Source organism: Canis aureus, chromosome 38, assembly GCF_053574225.1.
Source record: "Canis aureus isolate CA01 chromosome 38, VMU_Caureus_v.1.0, whole genome shotgun sequence".
Lineage (NCBI taxonomy): Eukaryota > Metazoa > Chordata > Mammalia > Carnivora > Canidae > Canis > Canis aureus.
Genome location: NC_135648.1, coordinates 20,828,826 through 20,853,835, shown reverse-complemented (window position 1 = coordinate 20,853,835; position 25,010 = coordinate 20,828,826). Strand labels below are relative to the sequence as shown.

Below are 25,010 nucleotides of genomic sequence, written 5' to 3'. Positions count from 1 at the left end.
CAACAAATGACAAGCATCACTTTTACTTGCGTTTTATTCTCAGATCTCATGTGAGAATCAGTCATATCACCATACTTTCACAGAAAGGCTGAGAAATGTAGCCTTTGGCTGAAGAGTGCCTTTTTTGCACTCAACTCTATACCATGGAGTGGGGAGAGGAGTGTTGATAGAAAGCTTCAGCCAGTGCACATGTGAGGGAAAGACTTATTAAAGTCCAGTCTCTCAAAGAGTCAGCATTTAGCCCTCTGTGCAATATTCCTCACCGTTGGCTCTCTAACCTGGTATGAAGTATGTCTAATGTTTTGAAAGGAATCAGTTATTGAAAAATCTTCCTAATATATTGTCAAGACTCTACGATGTGTCAAGACCTGGTCTCATTGGTTTTGGACATTAAATTTTTTTTTAAGATTTTATTTATTTATGAGAGAGAGAGTGAGAGAGAGAGAGAGAGAGAGAACCACTGACTTGGGGAGGAGCAGAGGGAGAAGCAGGCTCCCTACTGAGCAGGGAGTTGTCAGGACTTGATCGAACCCAGCACCCAGGATCATGACCTGAGCTGAAGGTAGATGCTTAACCTACTGCACCCAGGTGCCTCATCAGACACACATTAAATTTTATATGTCTTTGAGATGTGGGCCTGGTACCGTACCTAGTACTGAGTTCTCAGTATTTGTTATGTTTAGGAGAGTTTTATCATTTCCACCCTGGTTTAGGGTATTATACTTTTGTTAATACAGTATAAGCTGCATTTGTTTTCTTGGAGAGCTATCAATCTGAGTTCATCTTGAGTTTGTGAGTCACAGGTCCTTTCATATGAATTATATACCACATATTGACCTTATGATTTTCATGTTTTTAACAAATGCTTTTTTCTTCTGGTTAACATATTCACCCTTGGACTTCTGCATCAGCTGCCAAAACTTCTCTGACATTTTTTTAGCGACCATGTTCTTACCTTTTGGAGAAGCCATAAATAAGCATGTTGTGAAAAGTGGCTGAAGCTATAGGTCACTAACTCTCTCTTTTTTTTTTTTTTTTAGGTCACTAACTTTCTATATTTAACTTTTGCCATAGGTTTCATGGTTTTATATAGTTCTTCCAGTTTTCAAAATGATGCTTCAAAAATGGATTTTATTTATAAACCTAGTTCAATCTGAACAGCCAAATCCCGTACATTTTGTTTTTATATTTGCTTTTGTTTAATTTTTATTTTTTATAATGAAAAAAAGTGAAATTTATTTTTTCAGAATTTTATAGTTGGTTCATGATTATTACTATGTAAATATCTTTGGCAAGGTAAGTTACCTAAAATATCAACAACTGGAAATAAGTACTTTCAGTATTTTGATAACCAATCTTTGGTAAATTCTCCTTCTGTGTAAACACACATATGTAACACACTCATACAGATGTAGTTAGGACAATATTATAAGTATCATCTTTTCAATGACTTTTTAAATATTTTTCCTATTGTTGATGATGAAGCTCCTTTAATTCTCTTCCAGTTCCTTTCCTGCTGCAGTACATATTCCTGTGTTTTTGTCTGTGGGATTCAAGCTGCATTTGAAATTATGGTCTGATTGCCAGTTTCAGTTTTCTCTCTCATTTTTTTTTGGAGATGATCTAGAAATGTGCAGATCAGATCCTACATTATTTTTTCATAAGTTCATTTTATGAAGAAGAGTTTGGGCACTAGCTTTTTACTAGAATTTATAATTATTCGTCTATTTATTTATACAATTTAGTACTTAGTCAATTGGTAGAAAAGACTTTCCATTGGAGAGCTCACTTCACACTGTAATTTGTATGTTAGAGTTTTGCAGAAATGTTTTTTATGGATTATGAAATCTATTCCACATGACGTAGCCTTGGCTAAGAAAAGACTTTTCTTTCAAGTCTTCTTTAAATTTAAACACCTATGATATTTCAAGACCTAACAAAATAACATCCCAGTCCAAAGAAAATGCTATTTTTGATACCTAGCTTTAGTACACCCATATTAAGTATTAATTTCTTTTTGAAAGTGCTCTTCAACTTCTGATTCACAATTTATTTTATAATTTTCCAGAGATTTCTATTTACTTAATTATTTAGTAGTTTTTGTAGCATATCATTTTTATCTATGAAAAACGTCATATCCCTCTTTAGTCTTACATATCTTGTCACTGAAAATATGAGGAATGTGTTTTGGAAGGGACAGTGTTGCTGAACTCATCAGCCATATTTTTGCCATTATGGCACCATCCATTTGTTTATATTGAACGCCTAATTTACTATAGGTGTGTACTCCCATTGGAACTATAATGGTGAGTGAAATAGAAATACTGTTTCTTCTTAGGGAAACATGTAATTTAATGAGAAGGCAACTATTAAAGAAATACATTTGCAAATAAATATAAAGTTAAAATCAACATGAATGGTAGAATTGGTTTGGTGAGTGGCATTGCCTAAGAGATTAGTTGACTACATTGATCAAGTGGCTGCTTCAACGAAGGTTTCCCTGAGAGTTGAGCTGAGAGCTCTAGGATATGGGAAGAGATGATGTAGAAAAGGCTGAGATAGGAAGGATCATGTCACAATTGAGTAAGTTAATACCACTTAAGAGTTTTGGTCTTTATCCTAACAAAAGTGTAGTGCCAATATACAGTGGGGTGATGTGATCTAAAACAAATTTAGAAAGAATCTGTGTAGTTGTAATTTGGAGGAAAGATGTAGAAGGCAAAAAGAAGTGTAGGCTCCTAGTTGGTAGACTTTTGCAAGACTCGCATATGCAAAAAATGGTAGTTTAGATTGAGGTGGTTGTGGTAGTAGAGATGAAGAGAGGTAGATGCATTCTACAAATATATGGTGGAAGAATTGAAAAGATTTGATGACTAATGTATTAAGTATTTGCAAATACAGAAGAGGAAAGAATCTAAGATAATGCCTAAATTTTTGAGTAACCAAGCACAGTGGAATTTGGTGCTATTTGCTGAGAGGTGAAAAATGGAGAGGACCAATTTTGAGAGAAAGGTCATAGGTTTGGTTTGGAGCAATTGAAGATATCAGTTGTCCAGGTAGATGTGACATTCTGGAATTACGCAGTACTTTAGTTTAAGAGGGTAGATAGTTTCTTTGAATATTATTTTAAAGTTTACAATTATTTTTAAAACTAGAATTTTGAAAGTTTATTGCTCTTTGCTATTAACATATTCCCAAAAGGAAGTAAGTTAAAGATTTAAAAGTACACTTAATATTTTATAGGACTCCTCTAATACTTCTTTAGTATAAAGAACAACTAGGCCCTGTTCTGTTTTGTATTTTTTTTGTTTTTATTTGCATTTTTTGAGCAACATAACAGAATTATTCCCATAGTTTTATGAGTAGATTATATTTCTGTGAATGACTTCTCACTTGAATCAGCTATACACAAAATAATATAGGCACTGGTAGGGTATAAATGGTTAAAAATTATAACTAGTGGGGGCACCTGGAGGGCTCAGTCAGTACAGCATGTGACTTGATCTTGAGATAGTAAGTTCAACCCCACATTGGGCATGGAGCATAGTTAAAAAAAATTATTACTACTGACTATATTAGAAGTGTATGGTGTTTTTTGCAGAGTATAAACAATTTTTAACATCAAGGATGATATGATTTTTAAGAAATATTCGAGGACAGTCGCTCTTTGTCCTGCATGATGTTTTAATGCTAATCTTAGCTACAGATTTTTTTGTAGTATAATATTTTATACAAATCCGAATCTGAAGTATGAGTAACTCACTTTATTCTGATTATTTATACTGTTGATTCTAATATTGCCAAGATATTAACAGTGTTAAAGATAATAAAATCTTTGAGTTTATGGAGGAAACTTAAGTGACTTTTCAATGGAGAATTGACTAGTAAAGTGTTTGAAGTTTTTCTGCCTTGCCATAATCACTCTTTAAATAAGGGCCCATTATCTTTTCTTTCCTTATTAACATGAGAATAAAAACAAAATTAGAAAGGGTTTAGAAATAAAACTATTTTCTATTTCTGGAGTAAAAGTTAATATTATAAAAAAGAAAACTGAAAACAATAAAGTTTTTCTAATTTTAATTTTGTTATCTTATTGCCTTCTAGTGCAGCATTATTTAAATATTCCTAACTTCAATTACAATTTTAAAATAAATGCATTTTTCATGTTTTTAAAAATTAATATCTTATCTTTTTTTTAATAGGTCTCATATCTTTTGGGTGAACAGAAGTCTACCCTTATGGGGCTTACAGGTTATGTACAATTTTGTTTTATCCTGCTATTTCTGGATTTATTCATATTTCACAGAAAAATAATATTGGAGATAAAACTGTTGACATTAAAAATGAGTTTGTTTTATTGCTTAATTAATCTTGATGCACATCCTAGACACACATTTTTATTCCTGTCTTCATGTTTGCTTGAGCCTTGCTTTCTTCCTTTCGAGAATTTCCTTCTTATCAGGATTAAACTTTTGAAAGCTTTTGAGGGCATGGAGAAGAACAGAGTAAACTAGTCTGTTAAGCTACCACAAGTTCCCCAAACTACTCTAGGCATGCATCTTACTGATTCATTAAGGATTCATCTTAATCCTTGAAAAATTAATCAAAAGCCCATAACCATGTCTGCTCTTTTACTTTATATCTGCAGTGTCTGGAACATGGTAGAATCTTAATAAATAATTATTAAATGTGTGAACTAATGAATGTATGGCTCATATTACAATAACAAGAGCTTGGTCCCTAAACAGATAATTTTGTAAGTAAAACAAAAAGTATGTTCTGACATAAAAGGAGCCCTGAAGAAAGAGTAAGAAAATATGAGCGGGAACAACATGTCTGAATTATATTGTTGAGATGTTCCCTGGAGTCCTCTATACCACTTTGTTTTTGAATTTTATGCCCAGCAATTTTTTTACATGTTCCTATCTCTACTCCTGTCTCTCTCTTACAGATACTTTTTATTTTCTGTTATTTTTCAAAAGTAAAAGTTATTTAAAGAATGCAGTCACTAAGATAAAAAACATAAAAAATTACAGATTGGAAGACACTTGAATCTGGAAGTAATGAAAAGACTCTCAAACTCACTGTGTATACACAGCCTTTAAAATGTTTTAAAATCAGATGTTTGGTTTGTCTTTATTGTGAAATCTGTACATTTTAAATGTTATAATGGATCATTTTAATTATGCATTGTGATCATAACTATGAAATTAGGTTTTTATTATGTCTGGATATTTCATTTTTTTTGAAGTCAAGTATTTTTTAATATTGATTTGCACTGTAATGTCATTAATTACAGATGCCCCTTCAAATATTTAAATATTCACTAAAAATGCAGTCTTTTTTTTTAATAAAATAATTTTTTATTGGTGTTCAATTTACCAACATACAGAATAACACCCAGTGCTCATCCCATCAAGTGTCCCCCTCAGTGCCCGTCACCCACTCACCCCCACCCCCTGCCCTCCTCCCCTTCCATCACCCCTAGTTCGTTTCCCAGAGTTAGGAGTCTTTATGTTCTGTCTCCCTTTCTGATATTTCCCACACATTTCTTCTCCCTTCCCTTATATTCCCTTTCACTATTATTTATATTCCCCACATGAATGAGAACATACACTGTTTGTCCTTCTCCGATTGACTTACTTCACTCAGCGTAATACCCTCCAGTTCCATCCACGTTGAAGCAAATGGTGGGTATTTGTCGTTTCTAATGGCTGAGGAATATTCCATTGTATACATAGACCACAGCTTCTTTATCCATTCATCTTTCGATGGACACCGAGGCTCCTTCCACAGTTTGGCTACTGTGGACATTGCTGCTATAAACATCGGTGTGCAGGTGTCCCGGCGTTTCATTAAAAATGCAGTCTTTTAATCTCTAGCTTGATTCCTATATTATTCTTCAGTGAGATGCACATTTAAAGTAAGTTAATATTTTTAAGAGTAGTCCTATATGGCCTTGAAATACATTTTGATCTATTTAAATTGATTTTATCTGATAATGATATTTTACAATAATAATAATGCTCATTTTCAAATAGGATTTTGAATAGTCCATGCTACAAATGTTCTAGAGACTCTAACACTACCTATAGAAAAAAAGCATGGATGATTACGATTTAAAGCACCTGTGGAGAACATCTAAGAGTCTGCATTTTATATTAAAAAATGCCTGGATACCATATGTACTTCTGAACATATTTTACTTATATTGCCATGCATTCATATGCTTTTATATTGTCCTTCTGTTTTAATATTCACTTAAAGTTTTCATTCCAACATGAGTTAAAATTTAAACTCCAGGGTATCTTCTTTTCTTATGCAGATTGTTTTAAATCTCAAAAATCTATAGACAAATATATTTGTTATCTGAGTCATTTCTTGTTTATGCTTACTTATTTTGCTTCTACTCATCTACCCCAAAGTGCTGAGCCTATTTAATACAAAATAATTTGGATATCTTTTCTAATTACTTTTTCTGTTGCAATCACAGCTTTTTGGTAGTTCAGCAGTGGATATTGTATATACAATAGCAAATGTAGAAAAGGGTGGAAGCTTGTCTAGGAAGATTCAACTTATGCTCTCCCAGTTATAAAAGAGGAGTTGGTTATGAAGTTCATTCAAATAAAATCTGAAAGTATCTTGAAATGTTGACATGTTTATTTTGTTTGAGGTGGGTGATAGGAGAGAATGTAGCACTCAACTCAAAGTTTATATTCCTTTATTTTCTGAAAAGAACTGCTGCTTTGGTAGATGTTGTAGAAATGGTGGAGGTGTTGCTGGGAGATGGTGGTATTCATGGCGGGGCAGTTGTGTGTGATTGTGCATATTAAGAACATACATAAAAGAACCTATTCTTTGCATATCATGTAAAGTCCAGCCAGTCTGACCTTTCTGATCTCACATTTATATTTGAGATAATAAACAAAAAATATTTATTAAGGAGTATTAGAAATATAAAACTAAGCTGTAGTCCTGGGAGTGGCTTGCAGCCTACCACCTGTATATAGAAGTTAAAGTGCCACATAATACCTCCTTATATCTATATTTGTATATTATACAAATATATATACATACATACACACATGTACATATTTATAAAGTTAATAGTATTACAATCATGAATATATTTTTAAATTCTATTGCATTTTCTCATTAAGTACAATTTTTTTTTCAGGTTTCAGTGGCATTGATAAGTCTATTTGAAACAATACTACTTGGTTATCTCAGTTATAAGGTAAGATATTTTAATTAGACGTTTTCGGCTGATAGGATGCATTTCTAGCATCCTCACTTTATAATTTATACTCTGGGGTAAAGCAAGTTCTTCTTAAACCTCTTTAATTATTTTGGGCCTTTGTGGTGTGTGATAAAAATCGGTAGTTATATAGTAATGTTTTCCTTGGTGGCTTAAAAATATTTCACTAATTGCTGTGGGTTAACTTACCTATTTTACACATGCTTATATGAGGCAAGCAAATGGAATGGTCTTGCTTTTAATTGTTCTTCATGTCTTTCCCTGATCTATATAAAAAACATTGAGGGAGCAAAAACATGTTTATTAGGAATTATTTTAATTTTTGGTGAAGTTTTGTCTGGCTAACACAATTTAACAAGTATTTATTGAACTCGTATTTGATGAAGAGCTCCATTTGTGCATTGTACTTTTCTCAATTAGTTTCCATCTAGAAAAGGGGGTAGGCAGAAGAAAATTATTCAGATGATAATAATAATACAAAAAAGAAGTCCCATAGGGGTAGAGAGATGTCATATCATAGGATGAAGACTACTTGATTGATTTAAGCAGAGTAGAGTTCTTGAATCAGTGATTTTAATAAGGAAAGATGAAAAGACGGGACACTAGAGATTTATAGAATTAGCAGAGGCATAAAAGAAGTAATGTGCATATAAAATTGGAAGATAATAGATATTTAAGCTTGGGCAGAATTTTGGGGGGCATTTGGGAAAATACTGGTTCGGAAAATTTGGCACAATATTGTGAGGGCCTTGTATAGCAACATATAATGGGAATTTGATGAAGATGTTGAACATGAGAGTTCTATAATTGTAATTAAGTTTTGGGAGTATTAGTTCAGACATCTGTGCAGCACAGGTCAGAGAGACATCACAATGAAGGCCATGTGCTCAATTAAGACACAATTATGGAAAGAAAACTGGGAGTGAGTTTTTGGCTGGATGAATGAAATAGACAAGAGCTGGTGCAAGATGAAATATAAAGGTGAAAACTAAAATCATTAACTGGTTGGTTGAGAAAATTGAAGAAAAGGCAAAGTCAAATATCACTTTAACATTTTCTGAATTCAAATGACTGGGAACATGGCAGTAAAACTAAGAAAAATTACATCAAGAAAAGAATCAAATTTAGGTCAAGATAGATGGAATAATGGAAATGGTTTTGGAAATAACGAATTTGAAGTGCTTATGAACAGTTAGGTAGACATGACATGTAGACAACTAAAAATGAGAATCTGGGACATGAAGGGAGAGAGATTTAAGATGCAGAAGTCATTTTCATAGAGATGGTGGAGGAAGCATGCAAATCTACTAACTATGGGATAATAACCAAGAGAGAAGCTGAGGGTCGTTTGATGGAAATACTTATATTGTGGTTGTTGGAAGAAGGACAGAGTAATCAGGAAATACAAGGACATAGAAAAGAAGGGTAGAAAGACTTTGGAATGGCTGTCATATCCATCACTAGCCTTCACTTCACATTGTCAGCATACTATATCAAGTGTATTCAAGTTTATGTTTTTGGGAAACTCCTACGCAGTCTTTCTCACTTTTTAAGACCTAGAGTTTTGAGGATAACATTTTTTAGACTACTTTTAATACTAAATTTAGAGCAAGAAATCTTTAGAAATTCACTTTTCCTTTGGCTTCATTTAAAAAAAAATTCTCCTTAACTTCATTTGAAGAAAATAATGCTAATATATAATTAGGTGAGATTGTATTAGAAAGTATAGAAAGAAAAGAATGTGGGCTTTCCAAAAAATATAGATGGATTGATTTAATATTTGTGAGAAAAGGGCAGCCCTGGTGGCTCAGCGGGTTTAGTGCCACCTTCAGTCCAGGGCGTGATCCCGGAGATCCCGGGTTTGAGTCCCACATCGGGCTCCTTGCATGGAACCTGCTTCTCCCTCTGCCTGTGTCTCTGCATCTCTTTCTCTCTGTGTCTCTATGAATAAATAAATAAAATGTTTAAAAAAATATTTGTGAGAAAAATAAGATGTTAGAAATTCTAAGGAAGAGGGCACCTGCGTAGCTTAGTCGGTTAAGTGTCTGCCTTTGGCTCAGGTCATGATCCCAGGATCCTGGGACCAAGTCCAGCATTGGGCTCCCTGCTCAGCAGGGGGTCTGCTTTCCCTCTTCCTTACTCCTGACTTATGATCTTTCTCTCTCTCTCAAATAAATAAAAAATATCTTAAAAAAAAAAAAGAAATTTGAAGGAAGAAAAGTGTTATCTGAAATCATTGGAACCATTTATGTAAGAAGCTTGAGAAGAGGCCATTCAATTTAGGTTTAGGAAATCATTTACTATTCACCTGTAGGAAACCAATTTCAGTAGCTTACAAATGAGAGTAAAAAGTTATTAAATGAAGAATGTTGATTGACTGGGATAGGTCATTACCCTCGAAGTGGTCAAATGAGGCAGAAAAGATTGCCCAATGATTGAAAGAAATCTGAATTCTTTAGAGAAAGTAGGTAGAGGGGACTAAAAAAAAGATAGATGAAGCAAGTTTTATACAAAATAAGAATAAGCTAGAATAGGAGCCTGAGGTCTACTACTTTGCTTTGGATACATTCCATTCTTTACTGAGAACATGGAAGATGGAAAATAGTTCATGAAAGAATATTTTGAAGCTATGGAAGAGAAGCTGAAAGACCTTAGTAGTCACTCATCCCTAAACTACCTAGAAAGTACTTACACAGCGATGAACAGTGTAGACCAAGATGGTGAGGAAGATCTTTTAATGGTTTATGAGTATATCTCCTCGTTGAAATGGGTGCTCTATAAACATATATTGATTGACACATCTAGATTTTGGATACTCTTAGAAGAACGAAATAAAAATCAAGTGAATTAATATCCAAGATTTTATCTTCTAACTTACTTAGTATTCAAGTAGATGATGTAAACTGAAAGTAATAAACAACATGACATGCTAAAAAATTAGGCATGTGGGTGTTTTTGGTAAGCATTTAAACCTATTTCACTGTACAGGAGTGCGTACAGGTATTTAAGTGGTCAAAATATTAATCTGCATTTGTGAATTTGTTTTAAATGCTAGCCATAAGTAATATGAAATTAAGTTTGGTGCTTAATGGAACTCTTAGCCCTAATTTAAAAAGTCGCTTAAAAAATGCAAACAGATTCAAGATAATTTTCCATTGTAATCATATGATGTTGACATTTGTAATTAATTACTTCCTGCCATTTATAAAATGAGAGCAGAGCATTGTGAGACCTAGTAGCATTATATGAGCTAGATGATGTATAATATTTCTATTCTGATCTTCATAAACATTAATGCCTCAGATGGAGGATAGTTGAGTTTTGTGTGTTTCAAAGGAGACAGAGGATAAAAAGGAGTTATGTGACATTGGAAAGGATAGGTTGCTGTCAATTGCCTTCTTTTTCCTCTCAAATTTAGTCAAACTCATGGAATCTTTTGATCCCTCCAACAGACTGTTGGATAAAATATTTGGAATGAATAAATTAAGTAATTGGAAACTATTTATGGTCTATAATTAAGGCAAATTTGGATAGCAGAAACTCAAATGAGCACCTCCTCCCAAATTAGATATTTTTTTCAAATTAGATTTTTAAGAAAAATTATAGAGAGGCATGCAAAAATGGATATTGCATTAGCAACTGTATGTATTCCTAATATTCTTTAATATGTTAAGTTTTGAACTATCAACATTAATAGCAAATCAATATTTTTATATTTGTTTAGATATATACAGATAATGTAAATATTTGTATATATTATATACATATATACAATATTTAAAAACCAATTTAATATAGTATTCTGTAAGCACTTTATAATTCTTGATTAAACATCCTAAAATAAGCAGGATTTAGTCCTTAACAGTTAAAACAGTTTAAACTATCATTGCGAGTGCAGTTTTTGAAAAACAAAGACTGATGAGTAAAAGCAAAATAAGCAAAGACTCTTTAAATGTATGTTGAGGTTAACAGACAATGATTTAAAAATCCCTGACATCAACTTATTTTATCCTCTATCCTACAGAAGTGCAGGTCTGTACTTAAATCATCATTCCATTCATGTTTATAGCTAGTTGGCAGAACAGCCACAGATCGCCCAGCAGTAAAGTTCTTATTCTTCTGTTACCATAAATACCCTCTATGTCTTTATCAACTGCTTTCAAAATAGAACTCTATTTATACACACACATTCATTAAATCAAAAGGAAATGAAAACAAACTCCAGCATAACCTCCAAAATTCTGCAAACAAAAATCCAACATACCTAGAAGGCTTCTGTTAAATCTACAGTTCTGTTTTCTATAATCACTTTATAAAAAGCAACAGTTTTGAAATTTTAACACCATGATGGGCTCCTTTCTGGCAAAGAACAAGGGATTTGACTAGGCCTCCTAGACACTCCTAGATACTGTGATTCCTTTTTTCCCCCCTAAGATTTGCTTTATTTTAGAGAGAGAAAGAGAACGGGCTTGAGAGTTGTGAGTGTGAGTGAGGGGAGGAGCAAAGGGGGAAGGACAGAGACAAGCAGACTCTCCAAGGAGCCCAGGGAGGAGCATGATCTCATGACCCTGAGATCATGACCCAAGTTTGTGGAAATCAGGAGTTGGTGGGTTGCTTAACTGACTGAACCACCCAGGTGCCCATACTAGTGTTTCTTATTTACAATGCCATGGAAATAGTGAATCTAGATATTATTCCGTTTACATTTAGAAATACAAAATAAGGCTGCCATAGGGTTACTACTCTTTTAAAATCACTGAAAGAAGATAAACTATCAACCTTTTTAGTTACATATTTATATTCAGGTATTTTTAATATTGAAGAGGAAAATGTTTTTAAAAAGTCCCTGGGTACATCCTGCTCTAACAATTATATTACCATACATCTTGTAATATTTCAAGTGCTTTTTGGAGGTTCCTACAAACTTCCATTTCCCTTTATGATAAAATTCAAAGCCTGATACATTTTAGGTAATCAAAAAGAGGTAATCTATTTTCCTGCATTTTTATTAAGGAAAGTTATGTCCATACCAAATGTTGTAAAATGGTTAGATTAATGTTTATTTGTGGGACGTTTACTCATTTTCAGGGGATTGACGCGTTAGGTGTACCTTTAGAGAAATAATCCAGGTGACATGGTAGGTGAACTGGAGTTGGGCAAGAATGTAGGGAAGGAGACCAACAAGGAGCCTCCCCCAGGTCAAAGAGTGGGAATGAGGTAGAATGAGGAGGATGCAAACTCAAGATCTATTTATGAATCAGGAGATTTTATTTTTTAAAGATCTTACTTGAGAGAGTGTGAGAAAGTAAGAGAGAGCGCACAAGTGGTGGAGTCAGGGGAGAAGTAGGCTCCCTACTGATTGAGGAGCCTGATGTGGGACTCTATCCCAGGACCCTGAGATCATGACCTGAGCTGAAACCAGACATTTAACTGACTGAGCCACCCAGGTGCCCCATGAATTAGGAGATCTTATCACCCACTTATCCTTAGGTAGCTGGTGGAAGGAAGATGCAAATAGTTTCTCCAGGATTTTTGGTTTGTGTTACTGGGGAACTGATCAGGGCAAAAATCATAAATTTTTCTTTTCAACATATTCCACACAAGGTGCCTTTGAGGCATTTGTGTGAAATAATGTGTTAGGTAGTAGAGATGAAACAGAATCTCAGAGATGCAATATAGAACTGGACTAGAAATATAGCATTGAAAATCATTGGTTTATTATTGATAATAAGTTGAATTTGAAACATAATTGAAATTACCTGAGATGGGTATGTAGTCAAGTCCTCCTAAAATGTTCTCCTGTAGAAACTTTCTATTGGAACTCTGTGGTTAAAAGTGAAACAACTTATATATAACTATTTTCAGATAGGCTTAAAACAATAAAATTCTTTCAAGTGTTTCCATTTGTATTCAATAGAAATAAATATAAAACTTAAGTTAGAAAAACAAAATAATTATACCAAGAAGGAGAAAAGTGTGTATAAAATATTTGAGAGTTTAATTTACTCATTAACATAATTCTTGAGCGCTAACAGGCATAGAAACAAGCAGTTCGTTCTATAATCTGTTATAAACACTTGTCCAGGAGATTAGTGGTAAAGGAATGGGAGTAGGGCATTCCAAGCAGAGGGAGAAGTGTGAGCAAAGTTATAGAAGTATGAAATAGCCTAGCTTGTTCAGAGAGGCATATAAAATCCAGTATGGATTAATCTGTTGTTGAATTCAAGATGGAAATAGGAGTATAGTAGGTACAAACCAGACCAGTAACCAGAGTCCAGATTGTGAACCTTCATATAATCTAAGGAATAGTTTGGATGTTGTTATGTTGGCAGTGGTATTTTAGCGAGACTCTTTTGGCTTTGATATAGAAGATAAATCAGAAATTAGCCAGTTATGAGACTCTTAATTGTTTGAGAAAAAAATCATAAAATAAAATTGATGTATTACAAGTGGAAGTGAAGAGAGTCATCAGAGATCTAAAATGTTTTTGTTTACTATGGATTAAATTTGTCCAAACAGTGTCTCACAGCTGGGAAAACTAATAATAATCTTACTGTGCATTGATAGAAATATCCTGCCATATCACCAGTGGTAAGTGTTCCCAGAACCTTCCTTCTCTTGCTGGTCACAGCAGTGTCTTTCCTCAGGAACAATCATTGACACCAAAGAGAAAGGTATGGTCACCAGTAAAAACATACTAAGGACAGAATAAACAAATGTTAAGCATTCTGGAAACCAAGCTATGTAAAAAACTGGTGATGAAATGGTAATATCAACCTGCGCACGCGCGCGCACACACACACACACACACACACACACACACAATCAGTTGTAACTGCTCTATTGAACAGGCTTGACTCAGTGCTAGTAGGAAAGGCCTTTAGTTCTCTGATGCTTTTTCAAATCCACACATCCTCCTGATACAATCAGATGATATATTGGAAAGATCTCAGAGCTCATGTAGTCTCTTCAATCACAAGGCAAATTTCAGTGTAGCATTGAAGAAATTATGCTCGCTATATATATATATATATATATATATATATATATATATATATATATAAACACATATATATGTGTTTAAAATTCTCATCGACTTTAAGGCTGCAGCTTAACCTTAACTCAGACCTGCGTGGGACAGGGAATCATTATCTGCTATTCCCACTTCTTGTCTTATGTGATGCTGCTGATTCTGGTCCCTCCAGGGCCAAGGAGGCACAGGGAGTGAGGTGAAGTCAGTCTGTGGGATCAAAGGGCCTGAGCGGCACAAGTATAGTCTGGTGTATCGGGTTGTTCTGTGTGGCAGAGTAGGAAACTGTGGCCTTTCACAAACCTTTGACTGAAGCTCCTTGGATGCCCCACTGCCTCTGACTGGCCACTAGGGCTCTGACCCAAGCCCTAAACCTCTGAGGCCCACCATCTGTTGAAGTCTTATTTTCCCTTCAGGCACATGGCCTTCTCAAGTATAAACTCCTTAAAAATGACCATAGGCTTTATTCTATAGGGTCTATGTCTGGTTCCCAGAAAACAAGTACCTTTGTCTTGGAATTGGCATTTGTGGCTTGCTCTCGTTTCAGCCTCTATTCTTGTTGCACTGTTGGTGTGTAGATGTTTTAGGCATGAGCCAAATGCAGTCGCTATGAGTGAGCCCAGCTCTGTAAGTGGTTCTTTTGAGCCCTTATTACTTAGCTTCAAGTAATGAGAGAAGCACCAAAGCACCATTAACATCTCTGTACAGAAGGCTCTTTGTGGCTTTCATTTCTTCCATCTGCTCCCTCGACTACTTTTTGTATAGCCTGGAGATGGTGATGAATGAAATATAGCAAAACTTGTCACCTAATACTTGAGGACATGGACATTAGCCAATCTAGAACCTTGTTTTGTGATATGATACTATCTTATAGCACTGTAATGTTTTAAGCCTTTGAGACCTCAAGGAAGATTAAGAAAGGCCCCTACCTTTGAAGCCAGCATTTTAAAATAATTGGAAAATATCCGGACCCGGGTTTCAAATTGCCTTTCTAATATGGAGATCTCTTCATAGACAAATAAGCTGATTTAGGAAGTTCTGAGTTTTTTTTTTTTTTTTTTTCCATTGGACACCATTTAAGAAAGTGTCAGTGATTAGCCTGTTTATATCAGGGTCAACTTGATGGGTGTGTAGTATGCATTTGCACGAGAAGGGCCTTGCATTGAGAAGGGCCTGTGCTTATTTTAATATTCTTATGTCACCTTCTGGAAATTGTTAATAATTTGTTAAAAAGAAGCCCTGAGTTTTCATTTTGTGCTGGGCTCCACAAATTATGTCATCAGTTTTGATTAATAATGTTGTATTGGGACACCTGGGTGGCTCAGTGGTTGAGCTTCTGCCTTCTGCTTGGCTAGTGATCCTGGGGCCCTGGGATCGAGTCCCGCATCAGGCTCCCAGCATGGAGCCTGCTTCTCCCTCTGCCTCTCTCTCTCTGTGTCTCTCATGAATAAACAAATAAAATCTTAAAAAAAAATACTGTTGTACTATGTGGGTTGGGAGGTTAGACTCTAGATGATTGAAAAAGCCCTTCCTTTAAGTTTTATTAACATAAGAACGTTAATACCAGTGAACATTAACAAGTGTTATGTGCTTATAAGCTATTTAATATGCTTTACAGTTTGTGAATATAACTCATATACTTTAAAAAAATTAAGATTGAATCACTTTTTTCCTGATTCTGTAGCTGCTTCTTTTTTTTTTTTTTAAAGATTTTATTTATTTATTCATGAGAGAGACAGAGAGAGAGAGAGAGAGAGAGAGAGGCAGAGACACAGGCAGGGAGCCTGACGTGGGACTCAATCCCGGGACTCCAGTATCACGCCCTGGGCTGAAGGCAGGCGCCAAACTGCTGAGCCACCCAGGCTGTAGCTTCTTTAATGCATGTATTTTTACTAGTAAGTTTTCTTCCATGAAATATTATATGATCAAAATGTATACAATATTCAAGACTTACTATAAATGTTTGTTTTACTTCTTAAACTTACTACAAAATTGAGAGTACAGTTACATTTAGAAAAATAATCTTTAGGAGTCATTGCTAATTTTAATATAATTATTTGGTATTCTGTTAATGTAAGAATCCTTGCTAGAGAAATTCTGAGTGCTGTCTTTTTTCCCCCTTTAATGGGATTCAGTATAATTGACTTTCATTTTTATTTATTCTTTCTTGGAAGGGAAACATCTGGGAACAGATTTTACGAATACCCTTCATCTTGGAAATAATTAATGCGGTTCCCTTCATTATCTCAGTAAGTCCTAAAAGCATCTTTAAAATAAATAATTTTGTCATTAGATTTAAGTCGTCTTTAAGTCTAAATGATAATAAATAATATGTTAGTTCCAATAAATGATTTTAGTTTTTGGTTAGAATCATGGTATTAAAAATAGATAGTAAAACCAGTTGGATTACTGGTTTATGAGATTAAATGAAAACTAATGAGATTTAGTGCAATGGCAAAATAAAATATTCTGTAGACATATATGCTTTAAATGTGCCATTTGAATAAGTGTTATTATCTAGACAGACTAGAAATTAATTACTCCATTTCTTGTGTATATTGTGGAATTCAAAAAAATAGAAAGTAACAAAAAGCAGAATCACACCTATAAATACAGAGGCCTGATGGTTGCCAGAGGCGAGGAGAGTAGGGGTTTGGGCAAATCTGATGTAAGAGAGTGGGATACAGGCTTCCATTTACGGAATGAATAAGTCATGGAAATAAAAGGCATAGCATAAGGAATACAATCAATGATATTGTAGTAGTGCTATTATAGGACAGATGGTAGCTACCCTTATAATGAACATAGCATAATGTATAAACCTGTCAAATCATGAAGTCGTACACCTGAAACTCATGTAACATTGGGGTCACCTGTTCTCAAATGAAAAAGAAATAGAAACCAACTATTTATAAAAGTTTTTCATACTAAGCATATATTTATTTCTAGCTTAAACACAGTATTTACTTAAGTCCAATTTTCTCATTAATAAGAAAGTTGCCAGTAGCCAGACAACTACCAATTTGCTTTTTTATCAAAGTACTGTGGTATACCAATTCTATGATGATCCTGCTCAGTTGCAGCCCAATAAATATGTAATAAACACTTTCCCATTGCAAAATTAGGTTTTAATCTTTATTTCATAGAGTTATGATAATGTCTGTTGGGAATATGCTTTCTAACACTTCATTAGAATTTTATTTCGAAAATTAGGAAAATAAGCAAATATTATCTCAAGTGGTTGCTTACTTCTGACAATTGTTTTAATTTGAGTGATTTATCTGGAGGAACAACTGGAACTAGATTAAATGACAGGCTAACTAAATATAATCCTATTGACTATCGTTCCCAATGTCACTTAAAATGTTTGTCTGAAAAGAGTAAGTGGTAACGTTATGAAAAGGGAAAGTCTTCTCTCCTTATTCCACTTTCCTCCTCAAGCTATAAGGAAGAAAGAGGTGATGTCTATTATAAACTGTCACATTGAAAGATTTAATGATAGAATTACCATAGTTATAGCTGACATTCAGCGGGAGCTCATTATTTTCTTTCTGCTTCTACAATAATTTCCCAAAGATTGGATCTTCTCCTTGCCTTTCATTAATGAGTTTAAAGTATTTGTCACATGTATTAAAAGATTATATTGTCTTTTATTAATTTTTTTCTTTTACATTTTAATCTGCTGGATATGATTTTTGCTTTGAGATAAAAGTTTAGTTTTGGTTTGTTTTTCAGATCTTCTGGCCTTCCTTAAGAAATCTCTTTGTTCCTGTCTTTCTAAACTGTTGGCTTGCCAAACATGCCTTGGAAAATATGATTGTAAGTATGAAAGTGAAGTCCAAATACAAGAATGTTTTCAATTTTCCATGATTTCTTACATATTTTCAGTGCTCAGATCAAATAGAGAAGATGATTTGAGGTCTTAGTCTTTTACTTCCTCATTCTTCTTTCTCTCATGAAATATAAACTCCTCCTATTGTGATTTATTTAGGTATAATTAAATTTCTAAATGGTTTATTTTTAAAATCAGTAAATTTATTTTAAATTAATGAATTTCTCTTAATTTAGTATCCTAGTAAATAGTTTCTAAAAGTTTGTAAAAATGAAAGAGTTTTGGTAAAATACTGTCAATTAAAGAGATGTGTTATATTAATATTGAAGCTAATAGACTTAGACCTTAAGTTAGCTTGTGTCCTAATTCAGAATGAAAATTTTTTGGGCTATCTTAACTTGGCCCATATTGCCAACTCACTACTTTTGTGACTATAAACTGGTACACAAAAATAGTTTAGATTTTCTAAATATCACCAAACCAAAGCTACCTGTTTTTTGGACAATGAATTAACCAATCTTCTGAAGACAAATAACCTTCCCTTTCTGGGCAGTCTGTTGATAATGAGACATCTTGTTTTCAAGATTCAGAAGGTGATGTCAAACTGTTCTTAACTGTAGGTTGTCTCACATTCCATTAAAAGATGTGCGATTTTGTGAGGTGCTGTATTGAAGCTGGAAAGTCATCTTTTTAGATTTGGTTGGGTTGGGTTATTAGTGGGACTATGCGGGATGGAGAGAAGATAAGAAAATGCAGAACTTGGAGCGGTACTGTGGTCCAAGGCTGACCCCGTTTGGAAGGAGTGATTTATATGTAAGACCAAAATATATTTACTATAGCCTTCAATACTTATAACTTAGCTGTGAGGCATTTTCTCTCTTGTTACAAATTGTATAAATGTTAATATGAGTCTACTATATGCTAAGCACTCTGATTTCATATGCAAATGATTTAACTTCTTAGCTAATTTTTTCATCTTCAAAAGAGAACAAAAGTAGTTACATTACAGATGCGCTGTAAGAATTAAGTGAAATGACATATATGTATAAGCATATATATGTGCGTGTGTGTATATATAAAAATATTGTATCTGGCATAGACATAGTAAGGACTCAATATTGTTAATATTACTAATATTGAAATTTAGTTTGTTCGGAGGCAATCTTGTTCTTCTTTTAAATGTTTTTTTTTTTTTTTTTCAAATTTTTTTTTTAATTTTTATTTATTTATGATAGTCACACACAGAGAGAGAGAGAGGCAGAGACACAGGCAGAGGGAGAAGCAGGCTCCACGCACCGGGAGCCTGATGTGGGATTCGATCCCGGGTCTCCAGGATCGCGCCCTGGGCCAAAGGCAGGCGCTAAACCGCTGCGCCACCCAGGGATCCCCTTTTAAATGTTTTGAACAGAAATGGAACGCAAAAATTTTAGCCTAAAGAATATTTGGATAGAATTTGAGTATTCACAACTGAATGAATGTTTTTAAACATTTATATTAAGTAGCCACTGGATTTTCATGAAAATACATGTCTAAGTGCTAGGGGAGTGCGACCTGTGGAGGGGTTTGAAGAAACATTTGGTTGTCTTAACTATCCAAAGACAACAACAATAACAACAACAACTACTACTTCACTAAATGTAGATTGCCTACATTGCTATATTTAAGAAAAAAATACACCAGGAAAAAAAATAAAACTTTAGCATAAAAGGTGTTACTAGTATGTTACTAGTTGGTGGAGACAAGTAACCCAACCAAGGGAGGAATCATTGGCTAATCACTGAGAGTAAAAGAAGTGCTTTGCAACATTAATTTAGGCTTCATTTTATATTGTATTCCTATTATTTTGCTTCTCCTTTCACTGGTTGGAGAAATTTTTATTTATTTTTCTGCTTATTTAACACCTCTGTCAGAAAAAAGTGAGAGATGAAAGATAAACTTCTAATCAACTTAGTTCTTTTGTTTTCATAACAGTTCTGGTTAAATATGTGGTAGAGGAAGATAAAATAGTGGCTCGTTGAGATTTTATATGGTGAAGTGATTCATTTCATGCAACACTGACTTTAAGACAGAAGTTTATTGTAAAATTTTTGAGATGAGTTTATACTTTAAACTATGAAGTATTATGAAAACCTATGAATCTACCACAGACTAAAATATTAGTAACAATTTATATCCTTTTAATACTTTCTGTGAAATAGAATGCAAAAATATCATATATGAAATTATATTGTATGTTTAGCTTTATAATTTGAATTTTGTTTTTGTAGTGCTCAATTTTTATGTCTTCAAATTATGTTTAATAGCTGCATCTATATTATATAGTTTTGATCAATTTATTTAACCATTTTGTATTACATATTTTAGCGGTAATATATATTCATTATTTTACATAAATATAATTTTGTAATAAAATAAATATAATTATGTAATATACATAAATATTAATTTTATCTCTGGTGATTTTCATGTGGTGAGTTTTTAAAAATTATATTATTGAGTAAATACTCATTAAATTAGTGAATTCTTGAAATAAAAAGGGATATAGCTGTGATCTGTGTTACCAAATTAACTTCAAGAAATTTTGTAACAGGGACACCTGGGTGGCTCAGCGGTTGAGCATCTGCCTTTGGCTCAGGGCATGATCCCAGAATTCCAGGATCGAGTCCCACATTGGGCTTCCTGCATGGAGTCGGCTTCTCCCTATGCCTATGTCTCTGCCTTTCTCTCTGTGTCTCTCATGAATAAATAAATAAAAAATCTTTAAAAAAAAAAAGAAATTTTGTAATAAATTACATGGGTAGTATCAATCATATGTGAGTGCTCATTTTTGCATCTTAAACAGCAGTGGGTATTACTATCTTTTAATATCTTCCAATTGGGAAGATAAAAAGTGTATCTTGAATTCACCTTTAAATTAATGAAATTAAACTTAAAATTTTTCGTTCATTGGCTGTGTAGCTTTTTCTTTTCATGATAGATTTCACAGCATATTTCACATCATTTTTTCTGATTGAGAGAATGAGATGTGATTGTAGCTTGACCTAGCTATTACTTTCTGCTTCATTGGATATATTATTTTCTGATCATTTAAAATTAGAATTTTCATTAGAGACATTGTTTGTTTTTTTAAAGATTTTATTTATTTATTTATTTATTTATTTATTTATTTATTTATTTATTTATTTGAGACAGAGAGAGAGGCAGAGACACAGGCAGAGAGAGAAGCAGGCTCCATGCAGGGAGCCCCACATGGGACTTGATCGCGGGTCTCCAAGATCAGGCCCTGGGCTGAAGGTGGCGCTAAACCGCTGAATCACCTGGGCGTCCCAGAGACATTGTTTACCATGGAGGGCCTTTTAGGAGTCAGTGCAACATCTCTATAAATGTTGGTAAGGCAAGTAAACTGAAATTTGGGCCCATGGTGGTCCCTCATAGTATTATCTTTTTAAAATGAGTGCTAAGGCAGAGTATATTTAGACTTAGGCAAAAATTGGAAATATGCCACTATATCCATTTAAAGTATATGTGTTGAGTGTGCACAAGATAGTTGACATATAATGCACAGTAATAAATGTAATGAAACTCATGGTTATTCAGTTTTTTCAAAATTAAAATACGCTTTCTTGGTTTTATTTTAGAATGATCTGCACAGAGCCATTCAGCGCACACAGTCCGCAATGTTTAATCAAGTTTTGATTTTAATATCTACGTTACTATGCCTTATCTTCACCTGGTAAGACTGTACATATTTTATTTTGATTGTTTCATTTAATCATAGTTTTAAAATCCTATACGTCATTTTAATTGAGTTGGCTAAAATAAATAGAGAAATATTCACTGTAAGTATAAAGGATCACCTATTGAAATAAAAATAAAATCTTCCCTTTAGTCTTACAGAAAAAGCAAGAAGGTACAGCTATCATTTGGTATTGATATTTACGGCAACTTTGACATTTTCCCAAATGCTATAAACAACCAAATCACAAGAATTTATCCTGCATGCCATAGTTGTCAAACAAGAAATTTTCTTTCAAACTGCTGACACGGAGGTGCCCTTATCTTTCTACAATATTCAAAGCAGAAGCTGTTGAGAAAACTGTCATTGCTTGTCACTGTCTTTGCCCGTGCCTTCTGTCCATGACGTTTTTGTGTGCAGTCAGGCAGAAAGCAAGGACAGATCTCCTGACAGAGCCGCGTAAGACCTGAGACTTTGCTTTATTATAGAAAACAGTTATTTCTTTTCTGGAAAGTCTCACTCTGATGATTATAAAGTAACCTGATGGGAAATGTCACGCTGCACATACGGATTCATGTAAATCCTTAAAAGGAGAACAAAAATGTGAAAATAAAGAAATGAGGTAGAATAATATTTCTGTTTTGCAGGAGTCTTAGATATTATGTAATTGTGCTCTGTCCTGGATTTGACCTATTGAGAAGGAAAAAAGTTAATTAGGAAGTGCAAAATAAGAAAAATGCCATCATATACTAGTACAACTGAATTAGATATGAATAGAGCTACAAATGGGTGTATGTAAACACAGGCTGAGATAATGTAGATATAGCAACTACTGTGTGTCAGTAATTTGTAGATAATATCTCCATTAATAGGTTTAGAATAGATTTTATTGCATACCTTGTCTTAAAAAATATATTTTAAATATTTCATGTCTTTAGATATAAAATATCCCTCTAAAACTGACACAAAGCCATCTTATCATTGAAATCTTTTTTACTGTTCACAGATGGTTTTTATTGTTCACCTAGTAAATATCTAGCTGCATAAATACAAAATATTAAAAGTAATGGCTTCCCTTCTTAAGTCACTAAAAATTCTTAATTTAAAAATAATGACATTATATGAATAATTTAGGAATTTTTCATTTTACTTAAGGAAAAATACCCCAAATTAAAGTTTTTTGTATACCTATGTACATGCTAATATTTCAAATGCTGGGAAATTACAAAAAAGTGAAATGAATGATTTAAAAAATATTATTAGAGTCTATTAAAGTAAATTTAGTAAGGAGGTAATTGACATATTAATGTGCAGGGGCGCCTGGATGGCTCAGTCAGTTAAGCATCTCCCTTGACTCAGTTCAGGATGCTGGGGTCCTGGTATTGGGCCTCTTGTTGGGTTCCCCACTCAGTGGAGAGTCTGCTTCTCCCTCTGCCCCTCCACCTGTTCATGCTCTTTCTCTCTCAAATAAATAAATCTTAAAAAAAAAGAAATATTAATGCTGAAATAAAGACAAATTATTTTTATATAATAGCACTTCAGCTCTTTTGTTTTGGAGGCATCCTCATCACAGTGGATTATGGACGGTGGGCTTTCTGTTTGGTCTTACTTTCTACCTATTTGTCTATTCCTTGAGTAGTGTTTGTTTTCAAAAGAAGCAACTGGACAAATTTTGCCACTTTCTTATGCCAAGCAATGTAAGCAGTGCCAGATAATGGGTTTTCATGATGTATATGAAAATTACCATTATGCAGTTTATTTATCATCTAAATTATTTGTTTCACATTTTATTTTATCTGCATTTAGAGTTGCTTTTGTTCTTGTGTGTTATTGGCTTTAATCACATGCAGTATAAGTGTACAGTGTTATTGTTTTTAATCACACGTACATCAATACATTTTTATTATGTTTACATTAATATATTTAAAAATTACAATATCTAGAATGGAGAAATTGGTTTTATTTTTTAATGTATTCTTCTCTAGCATTTCAAGCAAAATGTCTTCATAAATCATGACCATCGTAGGAAGGTAGAATAAGTCTTTTTTTTTTTTTAAAGATTTTATTTATTTATTCATGAGAGACAGAGAGAGAGAGAGAGACGCAGAGACACAGGCAGAGGGAGAAACAGGCTCCATTCAGGGAGCCCAACACAGGACCCAATCCAGGGACTCTAGGATCATGCCCTGGGCTGAAGGCAGGGGCTAAATCGCTGAGGCACCCAGGCATCCCGAATAAGTCTTTTTTGAATTCACCATCAGAAGTGTATATAACAACAAGAAAAATATAAACAATGTTATAACACACAGGCTGTTTTTTTTTTTTTAAGATTTTATTTATTTATTCATGAGAGACAGAGAGAGAGAGGCAGGCAGAGACACAGGCAGAGGGAAAAGCAGGGTCCGTGCAGGGATTTGATCCCGGGACTCCAGGATCATGCCCTGGGCCGAAGGCAAGCACCAAACTGCTGAGCCACACAGGCATCCCTGCACAGGCTGTTTTAACAAAGAGTTATACCACTTACATTATAAAATAAAAATGTGCAAAAAGTTCAGCAATTTAAAAAAATAGAAATATTTAAGTAGTCCATCCAAGAAGGTTATATCAGCTTAATATTGATGGAGAATAAATTTCCATATAACTTATTTTCTGCCATTCCCAAAGCATGTTTTCCATAATGTGGTTCAAGATGGCTACTCTAGTCTTGCCATTATATTCTAACTCCAGCCTGTAGGAAGGAAGAAGATAAGGCACAACCCAGAAATTACAGGTATCACGTAGGCCAGAATTTGGTCACGTATCCATATATAGCTGAAAGGGAGTCTATGGAAATCTGGTCTAGCTGGGAAACAATATACCCAGGTGAATATTGTACTATCATGGAAAAGAGAAATACTGGATACTGTGGGAAGATTAATCAGTCTCTGCCACTGATAAGTCATTAAAGTCCATATGCATATCATTTGTTTAAAACTCAGGGCTGTGCTAGTTTGGAGCCTGTGGGGAACTTACTGAATTTACCTAGCTTTATTTGCCACATTATTAAATGAGGATGATATTAAACACCCTATAAAGTTTTTGTTGTACTTCTTTTAAAATGAAGACTAAATTAGATATGTTTATACATATCTATCAGAGGATATGGCATTTGATA

The 25,010-nt window shown here is 33.8% G+C and overlaps 1 protein-coding gene across 9 annotated transcripts in view; it reads left to right on the top strand.

Moving 5' to 3' along the window:
• KCNT2 (potassium sodium-activated channel subfamily T member 2) overlaps positions 1-25,010 on the top strand; it is a 374,999-nt gene that overhangs the window by 118,668 nt on the left and 231,321 nt on the right. For all 9 annotated transcript variants that reach the window (XM_077887107.1, XM_077887110.1, XM_077887105.1 and 6 more), the window contains exons 4-8: positions 4,203-4,251; positions 7,178-7,237; positions 16,463-16,537; positions 18,024-18,107; positions 21,759-21,853. In XM_077887107.1, the coding sequence (XP_077743233.1) occupies positions 4,203-4,251; positions 7,178-7,237; positions 16,463-16,537; positions 18,024-18,107; positions 21,759-21,853 (363 nt within the window). The remainder of the gene's footprint in view (positions 1-4,202; positions 4,252-7,177; positions 7,238-16,462; positions 16,538-18,023; positions 18,108-21,758; positions 21,854-25,010) is intronic.